The 13,449-nt window shown below is 37.5% G+C and overlaps 1 protein-coding gene across 1 annotated transcript in view; it reads left to right on the top strand.

The window, feature by feature from the left end:
* LOC108243080 (dedicator of cytokinesis protein 2) overlaps positions 1–12,800 on the top strand; it is a 94,976-nt gene extending 82,176 nt beyond the window's left edge. The window contains exons 35-51 of the mRNA XM_017428295.3: positions 2,262–2,302; positions 4,242–4,332; positions 5,034–5,144; positions 6,034–6,123; positions 6,845–6,949; positions 7,072–7,213; positions 8,046–8,127; positions 8,297–8,381; positions 8,719–8,805; positions 8,985–9,161; positions 9,484–9,567; positions 9,660–9,797; positions 10,531–10,658; positions 10,767–10,974; positions 11,084–11,189; positions 11,694–11,842; positions 12,546–12,800. Coding sequence (XP_017283784.1) covers positions 2,262–2,302; positions 4,242–4,332; positions 5,034–5,144; positions 6,034–6,123; positions 6,845–6,949; positions 7,072–7,213; positions 8,046–8,127; positions 8,297–8,381; positions 8,719–8,805; positions 8,985–9,161; positions 9,484–9,567; positions 9,660–9,797; positions 10,531–10,658; positions 10,767–10,974; positions 11,084–11,189; positions 11,694–11,842; positions 12,546–12,608 — 1,887 coding nt within the window. The 3' untranslated portion in view covers positions 12,609–12,800. The remainder of the gene's footprint in view (positions 1–2,261; positions 2,303–4,241; positions 4,333–5,033; positions 5,145–6,033; positions 6,124–6,844; positions 6,950–7,071; positions 7,214–8,045; positions 8,128–8,296; positions 8,382–8,718; positions 8,806–8,984; positions 9,162–9,483; positions 9,568–9,659; positions 9,798–10,530; positions 10,659–10,766; positions 10,975–11,083; positions 11,190–11,693; positions 11,843–12,545) is intronic.
* The last annotated feature ends 649 nt before the right edge of the window (positions 12,801–13,449 follow it).

The raw sequence follows: 13,449 nt of genomic DNA, 5'->3' as shown, positions 1-13,449 counted from the left end.
TGTATCTTTTAAGAAGTCATAATGCTTCAAATCATAGACTATCCCAGGTTCTCTTTGTAATACTTTGTTCCAGTCATGCTGGTACAGTCTGATCTTACAAAGATTGTTCCAAAATGTTTTTTTACAATCTTTTTGACAAAGTATTATCTGTTCCTTTTATTTTTAAGGATTTTAATGGCCAGCAGTTAACAAAAGCAAGAACAGATGTTGGCACTTCTACATTTGCTACTTTTTTAAAGTTTTGTCTTCATTCTTATCTTGGGATGACCTCCTATGTGTGCTTTTCACTTTTTTTTTCTTTCATAAGATTTACCAGATATATTGATTTGGCTGCTCCTAATGCAACTGTTAATACTTAGATTGTTTATTTTTTTCAGCCTAGAAATTACTTGTTTAATTTGAATTTGTAAGCGATTGTGGTTGACATCAAAAGCTTGTAAATTCAATTATTTGCCTTAGCATCAACTTTAGACCTTATAATTTATTAATTTCAATAAAATGAGAAAAAGAACAATCCACACCTTAAAAACAAACAAAAAACTTTGTTGAAATACTTCTAATCACTTGACAGAGTTTTTACCTTTTAAAAGTGTTTGATTCCTGAGCACTTTCTTTAATTTTAAAGTGAACACACTAAAATTAAAACTGATAGTCAGCCTTTTAACCCTATGTTTATTACATCAAGGATTCCCAAAGGAAAGGTTGGGACCCCACTGTGGGTTACAAAACACCATGTTGGGGGACCTGAGATGATCTCCAGAAAGCAAACAAAATTTAAAAAGAAATTCTCTGAGCTTATTTAAATACAATTATAACAAAAGCTAAAAATCATAGTCTTAAATGAAAATGTTTTATAAGTTTAAGCTATTTGTGTTGTCATTATGCCTTTATTTACCTTTTTTTTTTTTTAGATATGTTTGTGTTGGTCAACCAATAACAGTTGGTCTTACCTGTTGTTATTTTGGGGGAAAGAAGCCTAAAGATTACACTATACATAACTGTAATCATTTTTCTTAAATGGCTATCAAATCATCCATCCATCCATGCTTACATTTTTCACCGAGGTTTGAGAAGAGATTTGCAGAGCTTTTTTTACATTGTCTAGCTCCTTCAGGAACATAAAGGTGTTCCACAGAGAGCAATGAGATATAATCTCTTCAGTGAGTCTTGGGTCTGTCCTGTGGGATGTGTTCAGAACATATCCCTTGGGAGATTTCTGGGAAGAACATTTATCATTTGCCCAAACCACTTCAACTGACTTTGATGCAGTGGAGCAACACATCTAATCTGAGTCCATACCCAAAGACAAAGTGAGGCTATCTATCTTTTAGCTAAAACTCATTTTAGCTGCTTGTTGTTGGGGTCTAATTTTTTAGGTCGCTAATTATTTCTCGTGATCACTAGTTCTTAGATCAACTGTCATTTGTTGAGTTCTCTCCTCACCATGCACCAAAAATTGGTGCAATGACAGAGTTACTTCAGATGCCCCTTAAATCTGCCTTTCCATCATCTGCTTCTTTTTAAGTCTGTGAACAACACCCAGAGGTGTTTAAACTCCTCCACTTGAGGCCTCAGCTTGCTCCCATTTCGGTCTTGGCAAACAGCCTTTTTTTAACAGAAGACTGTGACCTCAGAGTTGGAGGTGCTAATTCTTTTCCAGGCAGTTTCACACTTGGCTGCAAATCCCCCTAATTGAGTTGCATGTTTAAAAAACATGTTGTCTGATTTAAATAAAAAAAAATCTGACCCTTTTATCATTAAATACCAAGTGTACAAAATAGGCTTACAGACTTAAAATACTCTCAGTGCAATCAATGATGTGTCATACCTTGGAAAAAAATAATAATAAAAAAGGCAAACAGTTGGCTTCTGACTTTCTCTGTAAAGAAGCTTAAGATCAATTTTTTGTGTGTTTGGAGTTGTTTGTTTGAGACTGTGTTGTGGATTTGTTTGTTGATAAAAGGTGGGGATACATCAGCTTGTTCCACATCTCTGTTCTCTGTAGATGTCATTAAACTTAATTAAACTGGGAAATGCACTTGCAGACTCTCTTACACATTAACACACTTAGGCAACCAGAAGTATGTGGTACAACTCACTGTACTAATATGGCACATACAAAGTAATTTAGGAAAACACTCAGCTACATGAGTGCTAGAACTTACTGTTTATACATCTGCCCAGAATAGTTATAGATACCTTCTTCTTTTCTACAGACCCAAAATATAACAATAATCCAACTTTTCCTTTGGTTTTTGCAGAACTTTTACAAGGACATCAATCGTGAAGGAATGTACATCAGGTATTTGCATTATATTTTGGATTTGTCAAAGTGTTTTTTAAATGTTGTGTGTCTGTGCTGTGTTGGACAGTGTATGCACGCATGGGAAAGCATGTCTAGATCAATGTAGTTCTGTGTGTGTGGCGCGCCTCCATAATCTGACAAGGGATTATATGAGTTCCACTGAATTAATGTCAAAATCCAAAGGATCAGCTGGTGGTCTGACTGCAGAGGGAACAGAGAGACACATGAAGAGGTGCAGGGAAAGAGAGGAGCAGGATGTTTGCAGGAGGGAGACTAAAATATTCAAGAAACAAGAAATACAGATGCTGACAGGTTCTTCGGTTCATTTCAGCCTGTAGCTCTTAAACATATTAGCTATTCACATTCAGTGGTTGACTTGCTGATGGTTTTAACTCTGTGGCAAATGGAGGCCCATTTAGTTGGGGTTAATGTAATGCAAATAAATATTTAATAGCACACTTGCACAGCAATGTACAATGAATTGACATGAATAATTGTAGAGCAGGGTCGTAACTATGCAACACTACGTATGTATATTATTTGTTCATACTAAATCTTTGCCAGGACTCCCTAGAACAATAGATGTATCTTAATGGTAGCTTCCTGGGTAAGCAAAGGATAGTAAAAGTAAGTTCTTTTGGCTGCTCCCTTTTTCAGGGGTTGCCACAGCAAGCAAACTCACACAAACAATTCGGCAATGGTTTTACACCAGAAGTCCTTTCTGCTGCAACCTGGGCTCAAACCTGCAGCCTCAGGATTAAAAGACCGTGGAACTGACCACCAAGCCACCACAGCCCCTAAACTAAGGATAAATACAAAAAAAGTTTAAAAAAAAAGAAGCTAAAGAGTTAAAAAAATATTTTATTGACTGAACGAACAATAACAGTAACACAGCTGGCATCAGTGTCAACTTAATTTATTTATTTATTCTCATCCCATCATCCCAACTCTCTGAGTTTCTGCATCCTAATGAACATTTTCTCAAATCTTTTTAATATTATCAACACCATCTACACTCCCCTCAGGCTCGAATCACAACCATCAGAATTAATTTGTATCTCACTGTAGGTTCAGAAACAGAGGCATTTTACCACCATTTTATATCACTTCTACCCACAATGCACTGCACTGTAAACAACAGTAACAAACTATTCTTGAAATAAAGACATCTTGAAACCTAGAAAATATCCCTTCTGTATAACCAGTGCCATTGTTAATCCCATTACCCGTACAAGCCCTATGATCAGGATTTCATTAAAAAGATAATTTGTGAGATTTTAGACACACAGGGGATCAATACTCAGGAAAGTGCCTCAGTAAAAACAGAGTGATGATGCATGTGCAAGTACACCAGTGGGAGAGTTCTAGCAATCCAAATGCAAGACTAAAACTAAAATGATTAGTACTGCTTATTTTTACGACTAAATCAGACTGTCTCCCAGCTTTAGCAAACTGTTTGCCTTGCAAATAAAATCTGCAGTAAAATTGTTCCTTTCCTGATGCACTATATATGCTTCTTCTATAAGCACTCAGCCAAATGCAATTTATGCAAATGGAAGACCTTTTTACTTAAAAAGCACTTTCTTTACCTGTCTACACAACAAACAATCTGTTCTCTGACATGCCCTCACACCTGCCTGCCTTTAATGTTAATGTTGCTGAGAATTACTCTGTTCACATTTCAGGCTTCTAAAACATTTTTAGACCACAAGCAGCTGCCATAGCATTAAAAGACACACAGTGCTTTGCCTGTGTGTTTGCACTCGCTCTTGAATGACCTTGTCTTGTGCTCATATTTCAAGGTCTGTTGTGTGAGACAAAAGGATGCTGACACACACTGGGGTTATTGCTTCATTTGCAGGACTTCAGGTTGCCCAACACTGGCATCTAGTGGGATGATTTTAAAAATAATTTATGTTCATCTTTATGTGCTTAGGTACCTGTACAAATTAAGGGACCTTCACTTGGAAGGTGAAAACTACACCGAGGCAGCCTACACTCTGCTGCTGCACTCTCGTCTGCTCAAGGCAAGCCAAACACACACACATACACACATATTAAGATGTCTTGTAGCTTAATGCTGCACACACTGTCTCTCTCTGTCTAATCACTTGTCCAACTTCAACAATGAGAATTTTTATTAGCTGATAGTTGGTTGCTACATCTCTGGCCTCTAAATGATGAGGCTCTAAGGTTAGTTTATGGCATTGTGTCAGCCACCGCAGCCATATCACTGTGGTGATTGATGCTGTACACTTGGTCACTGAGTGTGTGTTTGTGCCCGGATGTTACGGATGTGTCAGAATGTGTTTCACCTCTTTTGTCCCCTGATCATTTTTATGGGACATTTACAGGCTCACAAAGGTAAGTATAAGTAAGAAGAGCTCGCTGTTGTTTCCTGTCCCTGTTTCTGTCACTGAAACAAAGCATCAGAAGTGCCATTTGCAAAATTATTTATTGTTTTAATTATGTAACAAACGATGAAGCAATGTCTAATTAATATAAAGAATGCATTTATGCTGCTTACTTTGCACTTTGCATGGGTCTCATATTGAATGAACACAATTTATCTTCCTTCTTTCTTAATAATTTAAGAAAGGTTATAAACGCAGTCTAAGGTGTTCTGACTACAGTTGTTTTAGTTTATTTCAGCCTCAAACTTGTACCTTCTCTCATCCAAGTTGCTTATTTTTTGACATGACTGTCTTCACTTCTGTCTGTTTCTCAGTGGTCTGACGAGATGTGTAGCCCCCAGTTTGAGTTCCATGGCTCCCAAACGCAGAGGCAGCTCAAAGAAACTCTGTATGACACCATCATTGATTACTTTGACAAGGGCAAGGTCTGTATGGTTGTCTAGACTTGGTGATACTTAAATGAAAAGTTTAACTTTTGAAAATATATTTTTTGTCTGATGTGTTTATCTGGAGAAATGAGTAAAGCTCTAAAATCATTTCCAAAAAGATTTGTAATGAGAAAATATTGTCTTTTAAAGTTCCTGGCAGAACAGCAGCAGAAAGCAGGTGTAGCTGGTTTTAGAGGACAGAGTGACACGTTTGAATCCTAACTCCATCTCTCTCTTGAGCAAATTATGTATTTGCAACAGCAACTTAAAATTGGTTCTTTGCTTATTTGCACAAGATATGTATATCCAGCACTCGTTCATCCCTTCAGTTTAGATGACTTGTTTCAAAATTTGAAAATGCTCAGTTTTGAAGACTGGATTGAAATATAATAAAGCTAATGTCCAATACAGTCATGTAAACACTGTCAGAAATCTTAAGGACTATTGATGAAAAGAGGATATTTTTTAAATTCCAACAGCAAATGGCTCCACTGAAGTCAATTTTGTAAACAGATGGAGCATTAAAGCAGTGGTTCACACACCTCCCTGCTTTCAACCCACCAAATGAAAGTTTTAGAGACTAAATAACTATATTGTTGAAGTATACAAACATTGCTAATATGCCATTAAAGGAATAGTTTTGTCAAACATTTATGTTTTTATGTATTTATAGACATTATTTTTATTTCTGTCACTGTTAAGACTAAATATGCTATTAGCAATCCTTGGTAAAGTTCATTTGATTTTTGTTGATCTTTTCAAGACCACACACCTTGTGTTTCATGATCCCAAGTGGGGTCGTGACTCCAGCTTTGGGAACCTTTATATTAAAGGGCATGCTTTTTTTTCCTTGTTAATCGTTTCTTTTCTTTTATGTATGTTTCAGATGTGGGAAGAGGCTATCACTCTGTGCAAAGAACTAGCAGAACAGTATGAAAATGAGATCTTTGACTACGAGTTACTCAGCAAAAGACTGGTAATCCTTTACAATCTGAAACCTTTGAATTTTCTGTGTAAAAATGATGATTTCATTTTTTTTGTTTGTTTTGCTCTCTGGGTTAACAGCTTACCCCAGTCATGTTATGCATTGCACTGTGTTTAACATTGAAACATGTAGAGGTTTCTTAAATCAGCTACACTTTAAACAATACTTACATCATATCCTGCTTTCAATTATTGAACTTTGCTTTTGTCTCAGTAATTACCATACGACCCCAACAATATGTGATTAATCAATGTCAGTCTTTGTCGACTTCAGGCCACTTTTAAACCTGCTCTCTTTGTCCTCTCAGTCACTCCTGAGCATAAGTGATTTTCCTGAATCCCACCTTGTGGTTTTTCACCTCTCTTTTGTTCTTGTTCATCTCCTTCTCACTCAACACTTCTTTTCCCTTTCCCAAAAAGAATAACACCTTTCCCAACAACAGATAAAATCACTTTTTCTCTTTATATGACTGCGGCTATGGCTCTCTCAGTTAATGCTGAATTTATGTGGTTATATAAATGACAGACGTTGCCCTTGGATGGTGCACACTGTTTTTTTCTGCATCTATCACCCTCACAGGCCCAGCATTCTGCTGATGGTAGCTTTGTCATTGGCGTGAGCTGATTAAACTGCCCTGACTGCGCACGGTGCACATCTGAAACTCTGCCCCGGACACATCCCTGACTTCTCTTTTCTCTCTCTCTCTCTGCAGGAGAAACAAGCCAAGTTCTATGAAAATATTATGAAGATTTTACGACCTAAGCCTGACTACTTTGCAGTGGGCTACTATGGACAAGGCTACCCTCCATTTCTCAGGGTTTGTATTTATGTGTCTGTTTTATTGGAATATGAATGAACAATTGCAGGTATATGTTTGCACTTCTAAAAAAGAAAAATTCCTCACCCTTGTTAACATCAATTCATTTGTCCTGGCTTCAGAACAAGGTGTTCATCCACCGAGGTAAGGAGTATGAGCGCAGAGAGGACTTCCAAAACCAGCTGATGAGCCAGTACCCCAGCTCTGTGCGCCTCAACATAACCACCATGCCAGGAGACGAGGTCAAAAACTCTCCACTGCAGTGTATCCTTTGAATGCAAAAACACACAAATTTATTTTAATCTGTAGCCATGCAAAATTTCTAAATGGAGCACATGATCTTCAACGTTTGCAGGATTGCAAGTACAAACATTCATGAATATTAACATGCACTACCTTTGGGATTAATAAATGATCAAGTCACTTGCACTGAAGGTAAAATGAGTAAATAATACATGAGATATATTACGTCTGTTGCAAGTTTTGGACAACTCATTCAAAGATGTCTGTGACATGATTTGGTCAAATAGAATTGCGATACAAGTGCACTCTGGTCCAACCCTGTTTTGAAGCTTATTTTCTGTACATACAAATGCAGACTTGTTTTCACCCCAGAGCTCTCTTCTGTGGAGCATGGGACTTCTGAGATTATTGTGCAGACACAAATCACTCTCTATAAAACCTGTAGAAGGCTTTCGGTATATCAGACTATTCACAATAGCATACAAATGAAATCAAGCTCAAACTAGCACTTTGTGCCTATGCCAGCTGCACTGCAGATATAGAATATACAGGTATATTTTCTGGCCTTGAGCCAAGTGAAAATTTGTAAGTTATGTTTCCTGTAAGACCAAGATTCAAGATTGACCAAGATTTTTTTTTTAAGAAACTATTTTTTCCACACAAAAATACAATAGAATTTATTCAGACATCAAATCTATCCTATTGGATCTTTCATGAGATGAATGATCTTTCTTTCTGTTTATTACTCTAAATTATTAGAATGGTTTGAAATACCAGTTTGTATACTTTGAAAAAAGGATGATGAGTGACTATTGCGCAGCAAAGGTTTTTCTTTCTGAGCGATCTAAACCAGATATCCAGTGTTTCACAGTGCAGCCAGTCCTGGAGATTCCTCCTCGTTTGAAGAACAAACCCGTACCTGATCAGATCATCAAGTTAGTGCTATTTTCCTCAGTATATATAAAACTAAACATTTGTTAAATAATAAGTTAGGACTAGTACTTTTTCATACATTCGCCACATCTAATTCTGCTGTAATTATTGCTTTAATATCTTTGAGATTTACTGTTTTTACTCATGTCTGCTTCTTTCTTTTTACATAAGCTTCTACAAGTCCAACTATGTGCAGCGTTTTCATTATTCCAGACCTGTGAGGAGAGAGCCTGTGGACCCAAGCAATGAGTTTGCTGTGAGTTTATTTCACAAGCGTTACTACAGGGGCCATGAAAGTCTTTTAGAGGCTGCGGTATACTTGTACATGCAATAGTCTGAAATGAGGAGTTCTTCCTTAATAAAATGAGATATCAACTCTTGTTTAAAGGATTCACTGAATTCAGGTATTAATTTGATGTATGATTTTATTAAATAAAATCAGATTGTGCCATAAGCTACTAATAAAGGATTTTCTTAGCTTAGATTTGTGCCAAGTTGATGTTGGAGTTTTGGGCAGAATCTGCATTAGACCCCTTAAAAAGGAAAAGATTCATCAGCAGATTTTCTCTCTCCTCTGCACCTTTTTGTTTCAGTCAATGTGGATTGAACGCACAACCTTCACCACTGTGTATAAATTACCTGGGATCCTGCGCTGGTTTGAGGCTACTGACATAAAGCATGTGAGTCTTTTAGGGCATGTTTTTACTTGTTATTTTATTTAAGTATTTCCTTTGAGACATCTTATCCAGTCAGCCACGTTTATCATCTCACCTCTAATAATTAAATTAAGTTATTTTCTTTGACCTCATTTTTTCCTTCTTACCCACATTTGTCACTTCTCTCTGCGTCCCTTCTGCAGACTGTCTTGTCTCCACTTGAGAATGCCATAGAAACCATGGAGTCCACCAATGAGAAGATTCTGACCATGATAAATCAATACCAGGCTGACTGGAGTCTTCCCATTAACCCTCTTTCAATGCTTCTTAATGGGATAGTGGACCCAGCTGTCATGGGGGGCTTTGCTAAGTATGAAAAGGTAAACTGTCAACAAGACAAAGTATCAAACTAATAATACAATTGACTGGTACATTTAATATGTGTTGCTCTACTGAGTTTTAAGAGTACAGATAAGCTCTGATATTGATTAATTGTTGCAAACTGACATTAAATTAGCAGTTGTCAAAAAGCGCTTCTTTGAGTTTAGTACTCATAGAAAAAAAACACATTGGATGATTTTTATATCTTGTTTGGTAAAATTTTGAATTTTGCACATTTTAAAGCACCACTTTATGACCTGCCTGAGAGAATATTATAGCTGTTAGCATTTAAATGAGTCCTGAATGTTTCCTCTGCATCAGGCATTCTTCACGGAGGAATACACTATGCTGCACCCCGAGGACAGAGATAAACTGCTGCGCCTCAAAGACCTCATCGCATGGCAGGTACAGAATACGTTTATGCGCATCACCAAACACATGCACCCACCCCCCTTTATTATGATGTTCTGTTGACATCCTAATGTTTGTGTCTGTAGATCCCATTGCTGGGTGGTGGACTGTCCCTCCACGGGAAGAGAGTCACAGATGACCTGCGTCCTTTCCATGATCGCATGGAGGAATGTTTCAAGCAGCTGAAGAAGAAAGTGGAGAAAGAGTATGGAGTGAGAGAGCTGGTAAGAATTTAGTAAAAACATGATATGCTGTGGCCTGAGGCTGAATGTAAAAAAAAACATTTTCTAAGTTTCTAGAAACAGGCCCAGAAGTCTTAATTATAGAACATTTGCTTTTGTTAATTTGGTTAGAGTTTAAAAGCTTTGGAGGTTGGATCTTTCTTATTCAAATAAATTAAAATTTGTTACAGTACATTTTGATTAAATACTACTTGCATTATTTGTTTGATTTAACTGTTTGTTTTATATTAGATGGCACTTTGTTTAAATGCTATATTTGTAAATCCTAATCTAATGGTAAAAAGTACCGTTAATGGTACTCACCCTTTGTTCTCCTTTAGTTTAAAACTGAAAAGGTTGAACAATAAATACCTTTTTCTTTTCAAAACCAATTCAATCTGGTTTAATGTTACTTCCCCTTTTTCCTGACTTAGTTGGGTCGTAACATGAGAAAAGGGGGAAAGAAGAGCTGTTTTATTACTTCTGCAAAAACCTGAACCTGTTTTGGTGTGGCTTTTGCTCGAAGATGTTCATAACTTTGAAATTAGCTCTGCCCTAATGAAAAATTACACTAAGTGCAGGATGATATAATATTGAACAAGTGACTATTGTCATATGCCTTTGTGATTCTCATAATGTAGCTAAGCTGTGTTTCAAAGTCAGAAGTATATCTTGATACCTTTTTACCACTGTAGTTTTGTTTACATAATGTCCAAATGTCTCCATCTTTCTCCAGCCGGACTTTGATGATAGAAAGTCCACTCGTCCTCGCTCAATGCTGCGCTCCTTTCGTCAGTCCATCATCTCGATTTCCTCCCTGCAGGGATCTGAATGTGGGACTCCAACCAAACTTCATGCAGATAGGTACCATAGATGTTCATAACCTGACATTTTAACCTTTTAGCCACTCATCTCAAAACAAACAGTTTTATTGATAACCTGGATCTTCTGCTTCTTCTTGTCTTCTCTTAGAGACATCCCTCCAGAGTCACCGAACTCCTGGAACTCCACGCTGCCCCGCTCCAGTGGTAGTGTTAGTATGAGCACCGTGGAGGAAGGGGTGATGACAGTTGGAGACGCAGAGGTCAAGCTGAGGAAGAGCAAGAAGAAGAAGAAAAGGAGCAGCATGATCTTCATCTCAGAGGAGAGAGAAAACACAATTTCTATGGACTGCAAACGGGTGAGACAGAGGGCGAGTGCTGGGTGTGTGTGAATGTTTATGCATAAAATCCAGGGTTTGTGTTGAAGTGTTGAATCTTTTTTCGTGTGTGATCTTTGTCTCCCTCTAGCTGTCAAAGAAGCAGGAATTTCGCAGTGACACCAACTTGTCTGAGCCAACTGAAGGAAACGTGTTGCTGACCAGCGCCAACTCCAGGTCCCTGCCAGCCATCACAGGTGATGCACACATGCACGCTCACACACACATACACAAATACACACAAATACATTCAAAATCCACCTGTTCTGCACAGCAAAGTTGAGAGGTCATGTCTTTTCCATGCTCGATGTAAACCAGCAATCTGTTATTTTTCAATATATATGTTGTTTTTTTTTCAAAATAGGCATCGGTTTCATCCAGTTTAAACATCATTATATTAGTTACTTGACCTTGCACTTGTAGTGGTGCATCACACTACAATTCACTGATGCTTTGCTGGCCTCCTGCCATAATCAAACAAGCTGAGCCAGCACAAGCTGTGGTGTTAATACACTAACTCTGATTAGTGCTGCTGGCTTTGACTGATCTAACACACATCTGTAGCAGCGCTGGCAGAGCAGATCATCAGCGGCAGAACAGCTGCAAGAGCACCATGAGTCAGTGTTTGGCTGTAGGAACAGGCTGAAGAGTCAGCGTAAGATAATAAATGAGTCAGTTCTGCTTTTTTCCCCTGTCTACAGGTTTGTCCTTGTCAGTGGTTGGTGGGGGAGAGGAGGTGGACTCACCCAGAGCCAAGAGGGACAGCAAGAGCATGTCTGTCTGTGGGACCTCTGACCGAACAGCAGACAGACGCTCAAAGGGCGTTATCAACCTGCTCTTCAAGTCCAAGGTACGAAAACAAGCCTCAATGTTTTGTATAATCCCTACAGGAAGTCAGGAAACAATTTTTTTTAAGAAATAAAAACTGTACCACACAGCCTCCTCTAAAGCTCAGTAACAAACACTTCATTCTGTAAATCTGTTTAAAGAACCCTGTTTCTCCTCTTTATGCTTTAAGTTTAGACTTGTTTTATAATGACTATACAAAGTGATATTCTTTTCGCATTTTTCTGTCTTTATAAAAGGTGCCAAAGCAGAAGCAATGAAGCATCCTGCTTACTATTGTTTTTTTGGGGGGGGGTTTGTCCTGTCTTGTCACACAGTTTTAAAATAAAACATGCAAATTATACACCAGAGCATGCGGCTTGGTCGAAAACAGTGTGCTCTGATTTTTGGCAATGGTACGTCATACATAGCAGACAAAGCACAAATAAAAAATGTGAAGAAAATAAATGAAGATCAATGTAATTTTGGTGAGACCAATGCAAAAACCCAGCCCTCTTTGGAACCAAAAAAAACCATAATTGTGTTACATGTGTTACAGACAGTTGGACTGTCTCAAATATTTTCAGAAATATATTTATATGTGTGTGTGTATTTTCCCTTATTTTGAAAAATTACCATATAAAATATTAAATTTTACTAATATAATATATTTGCATTGATTTAAAGCACATATTACCTTTCTGAATAACTTGTCTTTGTTTCAACAGAGCTCCAGAACAGAAGATGGGAAGCACGGTGATGCAGCCAAAGAAAGTGACAATCATTTCTGAAGTTTCTTATTTTATTTTTACATTGCAATCACTCATTTTTATGCATTTTCTTACGAAAAGTTTTATTAAACTTGTTGCCAAAACCAAAATGATGTACTCCCTCTCTGCCTGCCTGTCAATCTCAGTATCTCTGTTGCCTTAATGTAATAGATTTTTCCTGTCAATAAAGGCTATTTTTGTTGAGTGACCTTTTTTTTTCTTGTTAATTTGAATCATTCCCACAGAAGCTAAATGCCACCTTACAGCTTTTCAATCAATTCTGCTTCTACTAGAACGAGCAAACACAAGCCACCCCGTCCGGTGCGCTAGATTGAAAAGCTTCTTATTATACAGTTTTCAGCGCTTGTTGTGATTGACGTTAATGAGAAAATAAGAATTCAGTAAAGCGAAAAGGTTACTGTGTCCTCCCGTAGGACTGCGCTCAGCAACATCCAGCCAAAAAGTTCTGGCACAGATTCAACAAACAAGAATGTAATGACATTAAATGGGTTGAGTCTGGGGGGGTTTGTTTTTGAGTGGCTCATAAAACTTTTACGTCCATGATATCTGTAAGGTTTATGAAGATGCTGTGGGATATTTGTTTTACTTACAAGAGTTTTAGGCCTGAAGTCAGGTGATTTTTGGTGATCATAAATAACGCCTTGAACTTTTTATTGCCCAAAAGCAAAGCAGCAATAATGTTTTGGTGTGCTTGTTTGTCTGTTTGCAAAATATTTCATAAACCACTGGACAGATTTTAATGAAACTCTCATGAAGTGATTATTAGATGAACATCTCTCCAATAGATTAACATTTGGAGTTAACCTCATTTAAGATAGCCGCCGGAGCTAAACAACCTTAT

The sequence above is a fragment of the Kryptolebias marmoratus genome, linkage group LG9, assembly GCF_001649575.2.
Source record: "Kryptolebias marmoratus isolate JLee-2015 linkage group LG9, ASM164957v2, whole genome shotgun sequence".
NCBI lineage: Eukaryota > Metazoa > Chordata > Actinopteri > Cyprinodontiformes > Rivulidae > Kryptolebias > Kryptolebias marmoratus.
This window is presented reverse-complemented; position numbering and strand designations above follow the sequence as displayed.